This window comes from Tursiops truncatus, chromosome 4 (genome assembly GCF_011762595.2).
Source record: "Tursiops truncatus isolate mTurTru1 chromosome 4, mTurTru1.mat.Y, whole genome shotgun sequence".
Taxonomy (NCBI): domain Eukaryota; kingdom Metazoa; phylum Chordata; class Mammalia; order Artiodactyla; family Delphinidae; genus Tursiops; species Tursiops truncatus.
In genome coordinates, this window is record NC_047037.1 from 69,856,093 (window position 1) to 69,875,576 (window position 19,484).

A 19,484-nucleotide genomic window follows, 5' to 3' on the forward strand; every position below is an offset into this window, starting at 1 on the left:
CGGAGCGGCTGAGCCTGTGAGCCATGGCTGCTGAGCCTGTGCATCCAGAGCCTGTGCTCCGCAACGGGAGAGGCCACAACAGTGAGAGGCCCACGTACCGCAAAAAACCAAAACAAACTAAAAGTAGAACTACCATATGACCAGCATATACACAGAGAAAACCATAATTCAAAAAGACACATGCACCCCAATGTTCACTGCAGCACTATTTACAATAGCCAGGTCATGGAAGCAACCTAAGTGCCCATCAACAGACGAATGGATAAAGAAGATGTGGTACATATATACAATGGAATACTACTCAGCCATAAAAAGGAATGAAATTGGGTCATTTGTAGAGATGTGGATGGACCTAGAGACTGTCATACAGAGTGAAGTAAGTCAGAAAGAGGAAAACAAATATCGTATATTAACGCATATATGTGGAATCTAGAAAAATGGTACAGATGAACTGGTTCGCAAGGCAGAACTTGAGACACAGATGTAGAGAACAAATATATGGACACCAGTGTGGGAAAGCGGGGGCAGGGGGTGGTGGTGGGATGAATTGGGAGATTGGGACTTACATATATACACTAATATGTATAAAATAGATAATAAAAAAATTGTAGTTATACAGAAAAAAAAAAAGAAATAATATACTTTAGAATTTTCCAACAAAGGGATGTAACTGGAGATTCAGGACTTGAGTCAAAACTGTGGCATCCATGGCACAGAAAATCAAGTGTAGAGAAATCAGCTTAGGCTCAGGCAGTGGTTGGTGGGAGAGGTGGGCGGAGCTTCTCTGGTGTGGGGGGCTAAGCTAGGGGGCGAGACCCACCTGCCAGCTCCCAAAGCTCTCACACCTACATCTTGATCCTCAGAGCACATCGAGAAGTTTCCAGGACAGGGAAACTGGGGGACCCAGAGCTACAGCAACGGGTCAAAGGGCACACGACTAAGAAGTGTGGGGCTAGGATCTGTCCTGATGGCCTGAGCTGTCAGCAAGGTGCTTGCAGCAACACCACAAGGCTTCTGGAACAGGAAGACCCATGCTCACATTTTCAGGACCCAAGGTGAACATACACAAGGGACCTTGTCTACCGCCTGTCCCCTTCTCTTCCCACCGGCCTCTCTCCGGTACTGTGAGTAGAGATCCCTCGCACAGCTGTGTCCCCGCACCTCAGAAGCCTAAGGGAACGCACTTCTGTGACGGGGTCAGCCTAGAGAAGATGGACTTTGGGAGGCATGCCACACAAGCCCTGGGTCCTGGGTACCTGAATCAGGATTTGAGATGGGGACACAGCCTCCAGATGGGCATGTCCCTTTGATCATGCAAACTTCTCACCCCTTGGGGGTGTCATGGTGGGAGGGGAACCAGAACAGGGCCTCTAAAGTTCAGTGCAAGACCCTCTTGTCCCAGTCCACTGGGGCAAAGGAAGTGATAGTTGGTACTCACAGTGAGGGTATGGAACACGTATCATTTCCAAATGTTCCGCTCCCAGCCCAAGACTCACTCTCACATCACTCTAGAATGGCTAAGAGTTTGTGCTGTGGTGTCAGAGAGTCTGGGTTCAAATCTTGTCTCCATCCCTTACTAGCTGTGTGGCTTTGGCTGAATTACTTAACCTCTCCGTGCTTCAATTTCCTCACCTTCAAAACAGCAAGGTTCAATACTACCTTCCTCAAGGGGTGGTTCCGAAGGGTGAATGAGAAAATGCATCGAAGGCTCCAAACCCAGAGCCGTGTACACAGAGAGCACTCTCAGCCCAGGCCAGCCCCAGCTCTGCGGTAAAGCAGTCGCAGGAGTCAGCTAAGGAAAGACTGGTGAGCTCATCCAAGCACCTCATTTACGGGCCAGCCGGCTGTCTCGCTACAGCACTTTCTGGCTCTTCTGGCCAAGGGAAACGGGTCATTGTTTTGTCCTTGGTTTAGTGGAGCTCAGATTCTGATGTGACCAGGATGCCCTGGACTTGGGCCTCTTCCCCGAGCCACCCTCAAGAGCAGGTCTCCACAGGCTCTGGAGACCGGGAGCATCCCCGCCTAGGTACCGTGGAGGACGGCAGCAGAGGGGACAGTGGGGCGGCAGCCAGAAGATTCCAACTCGTCATCTAAGAAACCACCTCTGCATTTGCGCAGAGACAAGCAAATGCCCACAAAAATGTTCCATGCCTTCAGCAAGCCGAGGAAGCCTGGCTTTTTGCGGAGGAGGGGGGGAGGGGTGACTGGCTGCGAATGGACTCTTTCCTCTTCTCAGATTACTTTTGGATTGGCACATTTGTGTGTGTACCACAAGCCCATCTGTCATCCACCACAGAGCCAACCCTCACTCCTTCCAGAGAGTGATGGGAGCCCAGAGCCCGGCCCGACACCCCCAGGGGACTTGTCCCTGGACCTGGGATATCCACGTCAGGATCTGTCTCACCAACGTGGCTGGATTTTGCCCCTCGGGCTCTAGTACATCTGCGAGCAGGAAGAGGGGCTTCCAAGGCTTATCTGGAGCCCCTGACTGCCTCACCCAAGTCTCCAGGACCCCGGTCTCCTTTCCTCTCAATCAGGGAAGTAAGCCAAGTGGCTGAGGCAGTGGGACCTGCGCTGGCTCCCTTCCCAGCCAGCCCGCCCTCCCCACCCTCCCTGCTGCCCAGGGTGTCCCAAGCAGTGAAGTAATCCCTCAGAGTCCCGGTTTCCGCATTTGTAGATTGAGAACAATCATGATAATCATGATAATGATAATAACACCCGCATTACCGCACATTAGGGTCATCGTGGCAATTAAATGAAACAACTGGCCATGGGTTTATGATACTCTGATATAATAAATTTATATTTGGTCTTCCTGGTTCCTGGCACAGAGCTCCAAAAACCCTTGGAATATCCTGAGTGATAAGAGGAACGTCTTTTGTTATTCGTAATAAGCTCCTTTCAACCCACACCTGAGTTTATGTCACTGAAGTGACTTTGATGGTCCCCTAGAGAGCTTCAGACGGTATACAAAATATTTGCAGTGGTTATCTCTGAAGAACAGAATTAATTGCGGTGATTTTAATTTTTTCCTTTGGCTTAATAATGTATTTTCAACTTTTAAAAATAATAAATAGGTGTCACTGTTGTAATAAGGTTGAAAGTTATTATAAAAATAATGTAGGGAATTCCCGGGCAGTCCAGTGGGCACAGGTTCGATCCCTGGTCAGGGAACTAAGATCCCGCATGCTGCACAGCACAGCCAAAAAAATTAAACAATTAAAACAATTTTTTAGATCATGTAAAACACACAGCACAGTTCCACGGACCTAACAGGGGCTTCCTTGACTCCTTTCCTTCCTTGCAATTACACTGCAGAGGCTCAAGGAAACTTCATCCACTGTCATAGCTTCCTGAAGGGAACTAACATTCTGAAATAGGAGGTTGTGAAGCGGGCACTGTCCTTTCTCCAAATGCTCCCCATGGGCCCCACCTCTAGCCCTCTCTTAGGCAGCCCCCTCCACTTGAATGCCCTTGCTGACCTTTCCCTGTTGCTACCTGTCCCCAGTCTCCCTACCCTCCAGGCCAGCACGTCACACGTCCCCTGGGAAGCCTTTCTGGACTGCACCTCTTTTGGACCCTGCAGGGACTTGTCTTCTGTTGAACATGTGGGTCCTTCTGCTCTGCCTTCTAGTCAGTTGCGCCACCTGACTAGGAGCCCCTGGGAGGTGGCGGTCCCGTGACCGCAGCATCTCTTACCTGGCCGTGCACCCCAGCACCTGGCCCAGGGCTGAGCCAGAGAGGTGCTCGGGCCCTGGGTGCCGAATTGAACAGGATGTATTTGTGGCTCTTGTGAGCCTGTATCCAGGGTCTTATCCTTCATCCTGCTTCATGGGTTAGGGCTCTGTCATTGCTGTACCCTGGGTTTAGATTCTGACCCGGCTACCTACTAGCTGTGTGGGATTGGGCAAGTCACTCCCTCTCTAAGCCTCAGTTTCCCAATACCTGGTTATTACCCCATCCCTTAGTGTTAAAATTAGCACTCAATTGGATGATAAATACGCTAAATGAGATGGTAAATAATAAAGGACTTAATGCAGTGCCTGGCAAATAATAAATGTTTGCTAAAACGTAGCCACATACATGTTTTATTCCTACTTTATCATCGAAACCAGGACACTTCTGAGAATAAAAGGAGAGCTCTTGATAATTATGCCAGGATGACAGGCATAAACAAGGGTGGGACCGGGAAAACCTACACATATGGTCACACTGCTTTATCCCCACCATCCACTAGGAGTTGTCTGTGCCCAGGGACTGGGTCACCTTCATCTCAGAATTCCACACCGTGACCTGCCTCCAGCCCCAGCCCAGCACCACCCTGGCTGAGTACCTCAGGGGCTTCTCCTGCCCGGGCAAGGGGACACAGAAGGTGCAGCCTACATGGAGTTGGGGACGTGCTCTGAAACCTGGGACGAGTGGCCAGCCCATCTCCTGCCCCCAAGCTGGGATCCCAGGCCAGGTTCCTCCCACGTCCCCACAGACCCCAGAGCCCTGTAGTGACCCCAGGAAACCTACCGCGAGGGGCTCACGGTTGGGGACCAGCTGCCCTGGCTGTTCCTCAGGAGCAGAAGGACTTCTGGTGTGGTCAGTGGTCAGCCTGAGCCCAGCAGTCCTGCTGCTGATCAAAGTTCCAGGCAGTGGTTCCTCCCCTCACGTGGCCTGAGCATTCCCGGAATGTCACCAGGGTCACAGGACAGCAGAAGAGAATCTAGGCAAGACCTCTGCAGATTACAAAATGACCCTGAACTGTTCCCATGGACGGATCCAGGTTGGGGCCAAAATCCAGCTAAGGTTATGGTCTTGGCAACTTTAGGACCCTAAGGGCAGCCACTAGGCCCTAGAAAGTTTCTAGTAAGTTGCTCTGGGCTGAGGGCTCCGCATTCACATCCCCTCCGGTGCAAGGTCAGACTGACCGCAGCTGGGCAGCCGGCCACACGCACCCGTGGGCTCTCAGTGCCAGGAGAAATTCTAAGAGGGTTGTGGGTTTGCTGTCCTTTTGTGTTTGTTTCTTTATTTAATGCTTATTTAAGTTTGTAAACCCTTTCTGAGTTAAAAGGGGGAAATGATATAGGAAGGTGAATTTTGGCCCAATATGGAGAGAGAAGCTTTAACCACTGGGATATCCAAGGATGAAAGCAGTTGCTTGAGGAGAGAGTGAACAGCCCTGAAGGTGTTCATCCAGGGGCTTCAGAACAAAGTGAAGAGTGTGTGTGTGTGTGTGTGTGTGTGCGTGTGTGTGCACGCGCACATGCAGGCACTTTAATGAACGCTGAGTGAACCTCACTGCCTTTCTGAGACATAGAAGAAACTCCAGCCTGGGAGTCTGGAGGCCTGGTTGTCTTGCAAGCTCAGCCACTATTCCCTAGGTGACTAGGGGAAGTACGATTGGGACATTTCCTGTCCCAATCTTACCTTCTTCATCTATAAAATGGGTTGAACCTATTCTTAAGGCCCCTTCTGGCCACAGTGACCTATAGACATCATTGTGGTCCCCACTCACTTTCCAAAGACCTTTCCCAGCCTGGAATTGGTCTCTGTGGGGGACTGTCCAGGTCAGCCTTGCATTCGTGTGACAAGCGTAGCATCAGCAGTGAGATCCCCTAGCCAAGGCGCCCACAGTATCACACGTGTCTTGTGTATACCATTTATTGCTGATTCTGCGCACCAAATCTGTTACAAGCAGCGTCCAGGAAAGACAGACCCCCAACCTTGCCCACCAGGGCTCACACTCTATAAAACCCCGGGGCCTAGAAAGCTCTACATTCATCACCAAGCACCTGGGACTATTTGCAATGATTCTTTAAGCGAGGCAAAATTGATCTACTTTTGAAGGTAGCACGAAGGCAACAGGTTTGTGAGAACAATCTCTCCTTAGGTCAAGGAGAGAGCTCACACTGGGAGGACTTTGGCCTGGAGGAGTGTCTGCCCCATGCCTCTCTGAACCACAGCGAAGACCTGCTCCCCAAGACCACCACCGGCTCCCCAGCAGCCCCGATTCAGTTCCAACTGCGGGATCTGTAGGCTGAAATCTTTGAGTGATTCATAGCTAAAGGTCGGGCTACCTCCAGTGTCTCTTTAGCAACTCTAGTTATCTAGTTATCTCTAGCTGTCTGCTCGCCACAAGCTTCCTGAGTTTGGAAATGATTCCCATCACTGCACTACACAGACATCTGAGACAATTGTATTGGTTCCCAGGAAGAGTTCTGAGAAGGGTGTTTTGCCTTTAAACTCTAACGAGGAGGAACAATATACACTCAGCCCAACAGTTCCCTTGAGAAAAGCCAGTTTTTCTTTAACGGGTGGATGAGTTTAATTTTTTCCTGTATTCACAAAGCGTTGGATCCACACAGTACCAGGTGAGGTTCCAATGGCTAAGACTATGGTATGGGGAGCAAGAGGACGGTGACTCCCATTTTCTTTGGTTGTGCAAAGCTTAAAGAGAGAAGGTAAAGCCACAGCCTACTGAATAACGTTGCGGAAGACAAGTGGTTTTAGACCCTCTCACATGTACTACTCATGCACAGGGGTGCTGTGAGGGTTAAAAAGAAAATGGCTGTTAGGTGCTTTGAAGGGTATCCATGCACAGCAAGCATTTTTGAAAAACAGTGGTTCTAATGGGCTTTTATTATCTTTCCTCCAACATTGACCCACCACTCCAAATGGAGTACTGGCAAGGGGAACTAGAAGCCAATGAGCAAAGGGGGAAAGTGAACTCAACTTTTGGGGGACCAAGCAGCTCACTCCAGCCCCAAGAAGTGAGCAAATGCATCATCCTGCTGGAAAGGAAACTCCACCCACATTTTCTGGCAGCTCCCTGACCGGACAACGTGGTTCAGAAAGACCAAAACGCCTGCCAAGGAAGAGGAGGCCCAGTGGCTCCTTCCGGTCCATGCTGATGGGAGAAAGGAACAGGCAAGCTCAGAAGGTCAGGCAAAGGGCCCACCACCCCCACGCAGGGTGCTCCTGTGGGGAGTCATCTGAGGACAGCTGCCCTCAGGCCACGTGTGATATCCTGGGCCAGACAGGAAGATATTCCAAGGTCATGGCCAATGCCATCAATACCCAGGTGTTCTGGGTTCAGCTTGGCAGGGCACGCTGGATGAAGAGGACTCCTTCTCCACCTCTCTGCCATCTCTGGCCCACTTGTACCCTTGCACAAGGAGACGTTGGAGCCTAGTTACAAGGAGCATCTTGAGGAATGCAGTGCCAAAGCATGCTTCCTGTCTGGAGGAGAGCAAGCCAAGCTTCCCCTTTGGGCCCCAGGATCAATATGGCAGGCCACCATCAGTGGAATGGTGCCCGTGCCCCAAGTTCTGGACTCACATCATTTTGGACCCTGGCAAGCCTTGATACATGTCCGCCAGGTGCTATAAATAATTTGAAAACATTTTGGAGACCCTGATTCACCTTGGGGATACTATGTCTTTTGCCTTAACAGGCCCCAGCTCTCCCAGATTCCCTGTGACAGAGAGTGAAAAGCTACAAATGCACAAGTTCTTACACACTCATTTTGTTGGGACCTTTCAGCATCATGCTGTTAAGGCCCAAGGGAATTTCTTATTTGTCTCGTGGGGCAGAGGGAACTAGTAAAGGCCAGTCAGGATTGAGAGCAGATTTCCAGATCCCTGTAGTGTTTGATGCAGCTCTTTCCTGGGCAGACACAGATACGGGAAATTCTCCATTTCACTGTTCTTCTAAACTGGTATACCAGTTGTCCAGAGAAAGACATGCATCGTCCTGAGTGTACTTCCTTTACCAGTGTGAATATATATGTAGCAGGAAGGATGGTGAGGGCAGGCATTCATGTGACTGCAACTCTGGACCAAACAACTCAACTCCTGTAACCAGACCACAGGCAGCGAGAGGCTCCACAGAGGGCCCTGACCCAGTGTGACCTATCTGTGTACCCATGTTGCTTGCTGTGTATGAGAATGCTGAAATTCAGTGTCTAGCTGACTGTAATGTCGATGGAGAATTTTACCACAACCAGAGGGATTGCTGGGTTCCATTACACTTGGCTGTCCAATTAAAGGATCTCATCTCTGAGCTATTTCACTTTCCCAAACGGAGAGTGAAAATTAAAAACAGATATAGGCATATCATGCCCATAAAAGGCCCAGGCAGAGGAGCCTCCAATGAGCAACAGACAGCTTGTTGGCAGGGTAGGGTGTGTGGTTGCACGGGCCTCTCTAGTTGAGATGCCTCTGACCTGGCCAAGCCTGGTGCTTCAAGGTCTGGGATTTAATACAATTTCCCGTCCAGGCCAGAGTGTACCTACATCGTCTCCTCCAACCCTGGCAGCTGGGCCTTTGCAAGGGCTGGCTGCAGGGGGAGGGCAGTGAGGGGCTCATCCTGACCCATGGGGAGCCAGTTCCCAGGTAAGGTCATGCCACCTCCACAGGCCCCAGTCTCCTCCGGTAACAGCTCAGGATGGAGGATCCTGGCGATGTCTCGTTTCTTAATTTGGGTGCTGGTTACACAGGTGTGTAAAGTTTGTGAAAATCCATCAAACTAGACACTATCATGCTTTTCTGTATGTATATTACACTTCCATAAAAAGTTAAAAGAGAAAAATCCTGGGGGTGAACACGAGGACCCCCAGACACGAAATTGCTTTCTCCATCCAGTACCAATAAGCTGATTTTCAAGTTTTCCTGCGGGGCAGTGAGAAATTCTACATGATTTTATTCCTTAAAGGACTGAAATTTTCAAAGCAAAGTTTGCAGTTCAGAAATATCATTCTCTAAGCGGCTAAACTTGTTGCACCGGTGCCTTTCTTCCTTTTCCAGATAAAAATCACAAGAGATGCTGAGGGTAGTCCGGCCTCCAGGACCTGAACAGCCTCATTTTTCCCTTCTCTCTTGCATACCATCCTGAAAGCCAGGGCACTTGGCAGTTCTTAAGAGATCAGCTAAATGGTTTGAAGCCTTCTTCGAGGAGAGAAGTCACCTTGCCTTCAGGAGTAGGAAGTGAAGGGAGACCTTTCATTGAGGGGACAGGGTAGAGCCATGTCGCAAACAAGAGGAGCGAAGAAGGGGAATCAACTTACATAATACTTGGGAGCGGGGCTGTCCCGGTGGAGAACCATTGCCACAAAGTGGCAGGTGTGTAATAACTGCGTCTATAGAGGTTGGCAGGGGTACAGACGCAGGGAAGGTGGTTTTTGGAGGAGAGCTGGTGAGGCTTTAGAGGAGGGGCTTTCTTGAGAGAAGCCCAGGGATGTGAATTGGGAACACCGCAGGGTTTTTGCCACAGTGGGTTAGTTCTCCCTGTTGGTAAGAAGGCTCTGAAAGAACCTCTTCTATAGGAGAACCAGGCAGGTCAGGAAAAGGTGGGGACACCTTTCTCTCGGGGACCAGAGAGAGGGGGAGCAGGGGATGGCTCTGTGGACCCAGGGGTGGAGGCGCAACAATGAAATCCCGGATCCTCTGGGGGTCCCACGGTTCCCCAGCCCTGTCTCCAGCCTCTGCCTTTCTTAACACTCATTGGGTGCCTTCATCTGCATCAGGACTGCATGGTTCCTCTTCTTGCAGAAGCAACAGCAGATGCAGGCAGCCAAGGAGCAGGCCAGGGCGATGATGCCAATCACAATGGCAGCAATGGTCAGCCCGCTCTGGGCCTGGGTCATGCCCCCCGTGTCACGGCTACTGGTGGTCTTGATGGTGGTCAGACTGGTGAAGTCAGTGGTGGAGGAGACGCAGGTGGTGTCAGAGTAGCTGGGTGTCTCTGGGTGGGTGGACACCTTGGGGACCACTGAACCCTGGACACTGGAGACAACATTGTCATCGATGATGATGAGGGACTGGCCTCGGACATTGGCTGGGCTGAAACACACCGGGGGAGTGTCTGTCCCCAGCCTGGCCTTGTTGAGTAGGAGCCAATTGTGGAGCGGAAGGATGTCTGAGTCACACCTCCAGGGGTTGTCATAGAGCCGCAGCTCACACAGCTTCCCCAGGTGATCGAAGATGCCCAAGGGCAGGTTCTCTAGCTGGTTGTTCTGCAGCTGGATGGTCCTGAGTTCATTGGCGTTGGCGAAGATGTTGCTCGGGAGCTGTCTGAGGCGGTTGTTCTGCAGGGAGATGTTCTGCAGATTGGCCAACGTGCGGAAGACACTCCCATCCAGCTCCTGCAGCACATTGGTGTGGAGGGACAGCTCCCGCATCTCCACCAGCCCATTGAAGGCATCCGGAGAGATGTAGCTGATCTGGTTGTGGCTGAGGACCAGGGCCTGCAACTGGCGGAGGCTGCTGAAGACATTGTCTGGGAGGGAGGCGATGTGGTTGTCATAGAGCCAAAGCTCACGCAGGTTGTGCATGGGTCCAAAGATGCCCGGAGAGAGCTCCTTCAGGGAATTCCCGAAGAGCGTGAGCTGGTTGAGCTGGGGCAGCTGCATGAAGATGCCGGAGGGCAGCTGGGAGATGTGGTTGTTGGACAGATAGAGCTTCTGGAGGTTACGGTTGTTGTGGAAGAGGCCAGGAGACAGCGTACTAATCTGGTTCTGCTGCAGGGCCAGCTCCTGGAGGTTGCCAAGCCCGTCAAAACAGCCCATGGGGATGTCTGAAATCCTGTTCTCATACAGCCGGAGGACCTGGAGGTTGCTCAGGTGCTGGAAGACCCTGGGTGAGAGGTGGGTGAGGCTATTCTTGCCCAGATTCAGCTTGACGAGGCCCACCAGGTGGTCGAAAACCCCGTCGGGGATAAACTCCAGGTGGTTGCCGTGCAGCTGCAGCTCCTTGAGGTTGCTGAAGTGGGCGAAGTGAGTCGGCTGGATCTGCACCAGCTGGTTGCTGGACAAGAGGAGCGACTCTAGGTTGTCCAGGCCCTGGAAGACGCTGACGGGCAGAACCTGAAGCTTGTTGTTGGCGAGGCTGAGGTAGCGCAGTGAGCCCAGGTTATGGAAGGCACTGGGCGCGATGTGGGACAGCTCATTCTTCTCAATCCGCAGGGCGATCAGGGCCGAGACGTTGAGGAACGGGGATTCGTTGAGTTCGGTGATGTGCGTGTTGAGGATCTGCAGGCTCATGGCGTTCCAGGGCAGCGGGGTGGGTACCACCACGATGTGCGCCCCCGTGCACTCCACCTGGGAGGCCCTGGAGCAGGTGCACTCTCTAGGGCAGCCATGGTTGGCCCAGCCCACAGCCCAGGCGTGGCAGCCCACCAGCAAAAGGAGATAATGTTTCAGTGGCATGGCCTCTGCAAGGAGAGAAAGGGCACGAGTCAGGACTGCCTCACTGACGCTTCAGCTGTTTTTAAGCCAACATCAACCTTGGGTGCCAAACGCTGGCTTGCCTTTGAACCCCATCACCACATACGCATCTCATGCTACCTGTGGTCTGGTCTGCAGCCTCTTCGTCTTCCCCCAGGCCTTCCTATTTCCATGCCTTTGCCCAAGCCATTCGCCCCACTTGGAGGGCTCTTCATCCTCATCCAAATCTTCCCCGCACTTCTAAGTCTAGCTCACAGGCAGTCACCTCCAGGAAGCTTTCCAGAATTCCATGAGTCAGCTTTAGTTACCCTCCCGTGCAGGCGATTTTCCCAACTTCCATTACGGCCTAAGCCATAGCAGCCACACATGGCATTCACTGTGTCCCCGTCTGTCTCCTTCACTAGTCAATAGGTTTTGCAAGGGCAGGGATGTTTGTGTCCCGTCCCTATGAGCTCCTTAAGTCAGGAGCAGTATCTTATCCACCTCTGTGTCTCTCAGAGCACCTGGACTTGCTAGTTGAACGTGGCTTCCTCAGGAGGAACAGATAGGACACGAGATTAAATAAACAGGGCCTGAACCTGGGGGAAGATGCTGAGGCCACAGATATGAACACCTGTGGGGAGAAGCAGCAGCAGCCAGCAGAGCAGGACCACACTGCGATCTGGTGGAAAATACTGCAGGGAAGCTCAGCCTTCCGTCTCCCTGGGCCCCGCCGCACAGCGACCAGCACTGCCCCATCACCGCCACCACCAACCTGCCCCTGTGTTAACCCTTTCACAGGGGCTTCATCTAGGTTTAATCCAAACCACCTTCCCAATAAAAGGAAACTATCCACACCACTTCCTGTCTCTCCGGAAGGGGCTGCTGTGGGTCGACCGACGTCTGGGGTCTGCCTTCTGGGTACCAGTCCCAGTTTCCAGAAGAAACATTGGGTGGCCTTGAGTAAGTCCCAGAAAACTTAGGGTAGGCCCAGACGCTCCCGCAGACATGGTGCTGATCTGGGAATGGAGTCAAAGTCATGGAACGTTTGGTGTTTGAGATCAGGTCTATACAAACAGAAAGTGGAGATGGGGGGCATGGGAACTGGGCCCTACATGAATATTTAAGGACCACAGATTAGCTGTTTGACTCGAATGAAGCTTGAGGCCTCCAGGCTCAGCTTCCTCATCTGTTAAGTGACAGTGATAACCTCTGCCCCCTCCTGAGGCCCCCATGAGGAGCAAATTGAAGAAAGGCTGTGAGGGTGTGTTCTGTGCAAACGTGTGAGCATGTGCCAAGCTCCCCTACAATGGCCCTTGCAGACTCTTGGAGGCAGGAAGGCCTCAAGGTGCTTTTAATCTTGGCATTCTTAGTCAAGGGACTATAGATTTCTGTGTGTGTGTAGGACACCTGTAACTTCCATCTGAGATTCAAAGGGGTCTCTAACTCCCAAAGGGTTAAGACCTGCTGATCATGCATGCCCATCATTTTGGGGGAATGCAGGAAGCTGGGAAACTGAGGCTCAGAGCTTAAAGCCAGCATCTCCAGATTCCTGGATGAGAACCGTGAGTGTTACTGCAGTGCCTGTCCTTTTAATGAGCAAAAGTCCTGAGTCAGAAGGAATTTCAAATGATGGCCTATAAGGCATAAACTGGCTGGGTGGAGAAGGTACTTCTCTGGCCTTTCTTTGTTCCCCTGAACTCATGGAGTCCTGAGTCTGGCCCATAACTCAGAATAATCCAGGCTTCCCAACCTGGCCTCAACTCAATGCACCCCTCCCTGCTCCCAACAAGCTTACTCTGAGGACAGAACCCAAGTTCATCCCCCACCCACCCAGGCCTTGATTGTTGCCCTAGTTACAGCCCATCCAAGCCCTGACCTGCTGTACTTTCCATCAAGACTCAAATTATGTAGAACTATGGAGAAATGAAAGAAAAACAACAACTTGACAATGGAGTCTAGATTCAAAGGAAGGGGACCAGATTAAGCTATGGACACATCTAAAAGAATGAACTTGTATAGATAAATGTGGGATCCAGAACTTGAGAGCAGAAAATGAACAGCTTAGAAAGGAGGCACTGAAAAAGTGACTTAACATCCACCCTTAGGTGTGAGGGCATTTTACTGATGGTAGCAGAGAAAGAAGACTGCTCACAAAAGCTAATGTGATCTTAGGCTGCATTAATAGAAGTATTAAGTATGGAACAAAGGAGGTGATAGTCTTGCTTTACACCACCCTCATCAGTCCACGCCTATAATGCTGTTCTCAGTTTCACCCTGAACTTCAAGAAAGCCAAAGACAAACTGGTCTATTGAAGGCCTTCTAGAGAACGGTAAGAGGATGGTGAGGGGATGCAGAAACCAGAACATCTGAGCATCCATTGAAGGAACTGTGGATGAATAGCAGAAAGAAGAGAAGATGTGATGAGCCTGCAAGCACTTTCTTAGTGTTCGTGAAGGGCTGCCCTGGGATAAAGCAAACAGCCTCAGTGTGGCTCTCGAGGTCGAAACTAGTACACAGAAGCTACGGGGTCACATGCATTTTAGTTCTTCACCGAAGACAGCTTGTCTGAACCAGAATGGACAACCTCATAAGGCAGTAAGCTCCCCATCCCTGAAAGTGTTCAAGCAGAAACTAAGCAGAAACATCGTAAGGAACCTGGAGAGAAGATTCTACACCTGGTAGAGTATTGGACTAGATGACAGCTGTCCATCACCAAGACTTTAGGATTCTAAGGCTGAGTCCCAGGGCAAGGATATGAGAGCCATCAACCAGGACAGTTGTGCCTGTGCTCCCAGGGGGTCCACGCAGACAGTTGTGGGTGTTTGCCCATCCCCTTGATATATGTGTGAGAGAGATCTACCCACTGGACTGACTTACAAAATGGGAAGCGTCTCTCCTGGTGATGAGCCGTCTAGCGCTTAATTTCTATGTACACTCCTATGCCCAGGATGCTTCAAAATGATGTTGCAGCACAAGTATTAGGGACTAAATTAAAGTGCCCGTAACCTGGAAAGCCCAGGGCCGTCTCTGTCTAGTTTCCCCATCCATAAATGAGGGTGCGGGCAAGGAACCCCTCTGAAGACCCATCTCAGACCTCTCTGAGTTTGCACTCCCCAGCTGCGGAGGGGGCATCAAGCCAGCCCCAGGAAGGGCCCACGGCCAGGGGTGGTGCCTCACGTCTCGGGAAGAGGAGGAAAAAGATAACTCCCTTATGGGAACAACTCCCTTTTGGGAACAGAGCCACTGCTGTTTAAAACGAACCACACTCAGCTTAACGAATATTGCAAGAATTTGCAGATTTTCCCTTTTATAAATCCTCGTGTCTGCAGAGCCCACTCCAGCACCACATGCACTGCTTTCCTACTTTCCAGCACTTGTTACCGCCACGGCTGGCACTGACTGCTGCAAAGGACCTCCAGGGAGCCTACCCCAAACCCAGCTGCAGAGCCCTCAGGGGAGGGAGGGGCCGCAGGAGCAGGCTGGATAACTAGCGGGGCCCTTGGATTTCCAGCAAGTGTGGCCGGTGTCCACGGCAGCCTGAGGCCCTCAGGAGCCCAGCACACAGTGGACTAATAGTCCACGCTGCCCTGTGCCGCTTGGCAGCCATGACAGTTAAAGACCCACAAAGCTGCCCTAATTACACCCTCCTCCTCCAGGCAGCCAAACGCGTCCTTAGTCACTGCAGCGACTTGGTCCAGCCCCTGTCTTGGGAGGGGGAGCAGCCTGGCGTCTGTCGCTGGCCCAGGGAATTCACTGAGCCCGCAGACACACAGAAGGACAGACAGACAGCTCACCTGGGCACTCTGACGTGGTCCCTCCCCAGGAGTGGAAGCGCTTGGACCAGGCGCTCTGGCTCTGGTCTCTTTAGCAAAAACAGCCTCTATGACTCATGGGCAAACACGTAATTAGCCTCGAAGCCCTGAGCTTTGTTGGTTGGTGGGTTGGGACTTTTGGGTTTAATACCATCATCACATTCCTGAAACACGAGGTTCCCTCGGAGGAGACGCCTTCTTATTTCAATGCCATGGAGCAAAGCTTTCGGAAAGAACCTCAGAGACGGATGTGCTACTCTGTCTTAACTCTAAGTTGGAGTGTGAGTTTAGGTAAATTCTCCAGACCTCAGTTTCCCCTATTGCAAAGACTCCCAGGGGCCCTTGGCAGCTCTGATATCTTACCAGAGACAGAAAGGAGATTTGGCCTGAAGCCCCACCATTCCCACCACCCCCTATAGGTCACGTGGAACCACCAGCAGTGCCACCTTCACATGGAGGCTTGAGGACATTGCATCCATCTTTTCAGGCCCACCTTGCTTCCAAAGTTTTCCAGGCAGGGCAATCCCACTTGTTAACTGGCGCATCTTCACACGGCCAAGAGCCATTTCATGGATCAGGGAGCTGAGAGGGGGGCTTTAGGGAGGCCCCCTCCCAGCACACCTGGGGAAACTGAAGCCCAGACAGGAAATCTCCCTCCGTGGCCTGTGCCCTCCCCGCACAGAGATCTCCCAAAACATGGCCTCATCAGCGTTGAGACGTGGCCCCGTCCTCCGAGGGAGATGCCAGGCCTGGGGCTGTGTTGTCTCCCCTGCACACAGCCGGCGTCAGCCCCAACCAAGGCGCTCCTCTCTGCGCGGTCCAGCGGGTCTGAAGCCACTGTCTGAATGAGAGGCTCACTGTATCCTGACCTCCACGTCTCGCTTGAAGGGGGTAACCGCTGTGTTCCCCAGATCAGTACATAAATGTCGCCTGGAAGTGCCTGGGAAACTCGCTTAATAGAACCGAACTCACAGCACTGCAGTGATGAGGACTGCACAAATTAATGCATGTGAAGCCCTTAGGCTTGTTCTTGGCCCAAAATGAGTACCCGATAAATGTTACTTACAATCATTGTTCATCTTGTTGAGTAAAGTCAGAATCTCTGGAGGCTCGACCCACAGAGCTCCTGATCCCTAGGTCCGGGAGGCAGGGGGAACAGCCCAGGACCCTGCACATTTAACAAACGCCCCAAGTGGCTCTGATGCAGGGGTCCACAGCCCACACTCGGAAGCACCACTGGAGGCCTAGACCAGCTGGGACCCCATGCTCCTGACCTATGTCATTTACTGCCAAGACAGAGAGATTGAACCCTGGATTGGGGAGGCTAAAAGTCAGGCCATAGACAGGTCCAGCCCCCTCTATCGATACGTCCTTCAGTGGCCCTTTCTCCATCCCTGTCAGAAATCTGGGGTCTGAGCTAAGTTGAACCCAGCAGTAGAGGCTGCTCCCAGAAGCAGCACTTAGAGCCCAGGGCATCAGAGATGCCAAGGCCTTTTGAGCCCATCTGGTCAAACCATCTGGTCATTTTGTAGATGGGAAAACTAAGGGGCCCAGAGGAAGTAGGAGCCTTGCCTGGGCTCACACAGTCAGTGGAAGATTCCAGACACCCAGATCAGGACTCTAACTAACCATAGAGCTTGGTGGTCCCCCTGAACCTTATCATGAGGCTTTAGGACCTCATCAACCACGTGTCCAGCTGTGCCTGGATTCGGGGAAGAGGTGGCTTCTCTCCCTCCATTCTAAAATGATCTCAGGCTCATCTACAATCTACCCTCCAGCTGCCCAGCGTGATGAGTCAAGGTCAAGTGCCTCTCCCAACTCCCAGGCTGCATGGTTTGAGAGATGTTCTTCCTCAAGGCTGCTCTGATGCTCGTGTTTGCTCAGTTTCACCTGAGTGGCTTGGAGGAGTGGATGGAAGAACAGAAGAGGTTGTTCAACCAGAAGGGGGTGATCCCATCGTCTCAACACACAGCCCGGCTCAGGGCTCCACCCCAAACACATCCTGGAGCCCCAAGGGAAGAGCAGCCGCACCCTCATCCTCCACCTGCCTCAGTCACCGACCCCATCTCTCATGGCCCATCAAGGTCAAAGTTCAGTCCATTCGTTTAGAAAAGGAAATGAGTACGAGGAAACAAGTCCTTTCCAGCCCTGGGGTTAGGGGAGGTAGGGCTTCTGGCAGAGGCCAGAGCAGGGCTGGAATTAGCTTGGCAGAAGTGGCAGGACATACTGACAAACTCGCCAGCCGAGCAGGGAGACGTTTCCACTTGGGGCTTTTATTTTAAAAGCCATGGGCTACAGCCCCCTTCTCAGGGTAACACCTGGGGGGCCCAACTTAGATAAAATGGACCAGTCCCTCATCAAAGCATCTTGACAGAAGTTTCTAAATCCTGTGTCCCCAAAGCCCAGGGAGGCAGTGAAACCAGAAGCTGCTGTCAGTCTTTCGCGGTCAGGATTTAGGGAGGCAAACTGCCACGTGTAGTCACAGCCGTGGGAGTGTTTGCTGGCAGGACCGAGCAGGGACAGCTTCTCTCCCAGCTCTCCTTATTTCTCCACATCTGGACCTACTTCCAGTGGCAGCCCACCCCCCTCCATTTACTGAGCAAGCCCAGGTAGTGTCCCCAGCCCTGGGAGAGCCTTTCCGTGCCCTGACTTGCTGCAGGGTCTGTTCAGAACCCTTCCCCGCACCCCGACCTCTCTCACATTCTTGTCTCATCCCTGCAGAGCCCGCCCAGCTGACTCAAGACCACAGGCAAATAGGACTGTCTGGCCCTGAACGTACCCCAGATGTTCAATCGATTCAGAGTATAAGAAGTGACAGCCATTAGAGAATTTCTAAATTACAGAGCCAGTGGCACCAGCACTGGTTGATATGGTGATATAATCCTGAAGGAGAAGCCAGAGCGTGACAGACAGGCCTCCAGCACCTTCAGCCTGAGTGACGTGTCATCCAAGAGAGAGTCGCAACCTGCCCTGAGGTCACACACTTGGCCCTGGAGGTAGACTGGCTCTCTCACACTTGGCACGGTGGGAAGCTCTAGAAAAGTCCTGGTTTTCCACAGGTGGTTCCTTGGCCCCGCTCCTGCCTCTACATTTGAGCAGAGAATCTGGTAAAGGTTCAACAGTTACAATTTTAAATGCAAACCAGCTTCATCACAAATCCATCTCCAGCCCTGACTCTCCCTTCCCAAAGCCGTTAGTGGCCAAGGCAAGAGGGGAAAGCCGCCAGAATGATGGAGTCGCCTAAGCCACACACAAACTTAGAATCTGGAACAACCCTGAGTCCACAGCCGAATTCCAAATTGGAAATCCAAACCAGGGGCCAGCACATCTGCTGAAGCCACTTTTGTAGCAACTAGAAGTCAGTCTATGAAAAGAGGACAGCTCTGTCACCTGGGATACCCCCATTGGTCCTCAACAGACCCAAATACAGGACAGGCCGCTGGTGGCCACCATAGTAAGTGCTGGGGAAGAGGACTTGGGTTCAAATAACCTGGATCTTAAAAAGAGAAACTCTTCTCCCAGTGGAGCTAGTATCCCGTAAGAGGTAAGCTCGATGGGTAACTGGTGTGATAATTTGAAAGTCAACTTTCAAAGTCAACTTTTTGCCGGTCTAAAACATCTTCTCAGTGTCCCAGGTCGACATCCAGGACGGGTCGGGACAAAAAGAGTAAGAGGCTGGTCAGGGATCCGCAGAGAGGGGCTGTGGCCCCAGGCACCTGGGTTCGGCCACGTGCCCCTCCAGCGCAGGCTCCACCGGCCGCGTTCTGAGAGCAACCCCAGGCACCGCGCCAGCCCTGCCCCTTCTGGACGCTCTTCCCCGGGGAGCGGGGTCAGCAAAAAAGGAGGGGGAGGCTAGCCGGGTCCTTCCAGGCCGGTGGGAGGGAGGGAGGAGGCAGGAGGCCAGCCCTCCTACTTACCAGCAGCTCAGAGCCCGCCCGGCGGCCGTCAACCAGAGGGAGCCAGAGAGGAGGACGTGGGACGGCTCACTACTGCTGCAGGAGTGCGGCTCGCCGGTCCCTCCCCGTATTTAAAGGATGCCCGGCGTGAGTCACCGCCAGGGGCAGTGTCGGCGCGGTGGCGGGGAGGGGCACGCGCGCCACTGCAGCACCCCGACGTGCGAGGACAGAGAGGTGCGGTGTCACCCAAGGAGGCAAGCCTGTGCGCTCAGCGGAAGGGGTTTCCTTCTGCCAGTGTTTTGGATTTTGTTTTTCTTTTTTAAGAACACATTTTCCTCTTGTCTCTTTTCCTCCAGTGTTTCTTTTGGAGACTCTGCTGCATTGGCCGCTGCGGTTCTAGAAAAGATATCCGTTCTTTTCCTTTTAAACTTTCTATTCGGAAGTAATTTCAAATTTAAAGAACATTTGCAGGAACAATACAAGGAACTCCCTTATTTGCTTAACCCGATTCACCTGTTGTTAAGGTTTTGGAAAAATTCCGAGGAAAGTTAAAGTTACCCCCAGTGTCCCTCCTAAAAACAATG

General features: G+C 52.1%; 1 protein-coding gene across 2 annotated transcripts; it reads right to left on the reverse strand.

Annotated features, from left to right (window-relative positions):
* Positions 1-5,640: 5,640 nt before the first annotated feature.
* Positions 5,641-19,022, reverse strand: LRRC15 (leucine rich repeat containing 15). Of its 2 annotated transcripts, none has more exons than XM_073804038.1 (2): positions 18,922-19,022; positions 5,641-11,196 (listed from the first exon to the last, which is right to left on the reverse strand). In XM_073804038.1, exon 2 carries the CDS (start codon positions 11,189-11,191, stop codon positions 9,479-9,481), a length of 1,713 nt encoding a protein of 570 aa, XP_073660139.1. In that variant the 5' UTR covers positions 11,192-11,196; positions 18,922-19,022; the 3' UTR covers positions 5,641-9,478. The 2 variants fall into 2 exon arrangements, with proteins under 2 accessions (XP_073660139.1, XP_073660140.1); XM_073804039.1 differs by lacking the exon at positions 18,922-19,022 and adding an exon at positions 14,987-15,050.
* Between the last annotated feature and the right edge of the window lie 462 nt (positions 19,023-19,484).

What these genes read in the sequence shown, in the direction of transcription:
- LRRC15 (XM_073804038.1), bottom strand. Translation starts at nt 11,191, where the DNA reads ATGCCACTGAAACATTATCTCCTTTTGCTGGTGGGCTGCCACGCCTGG.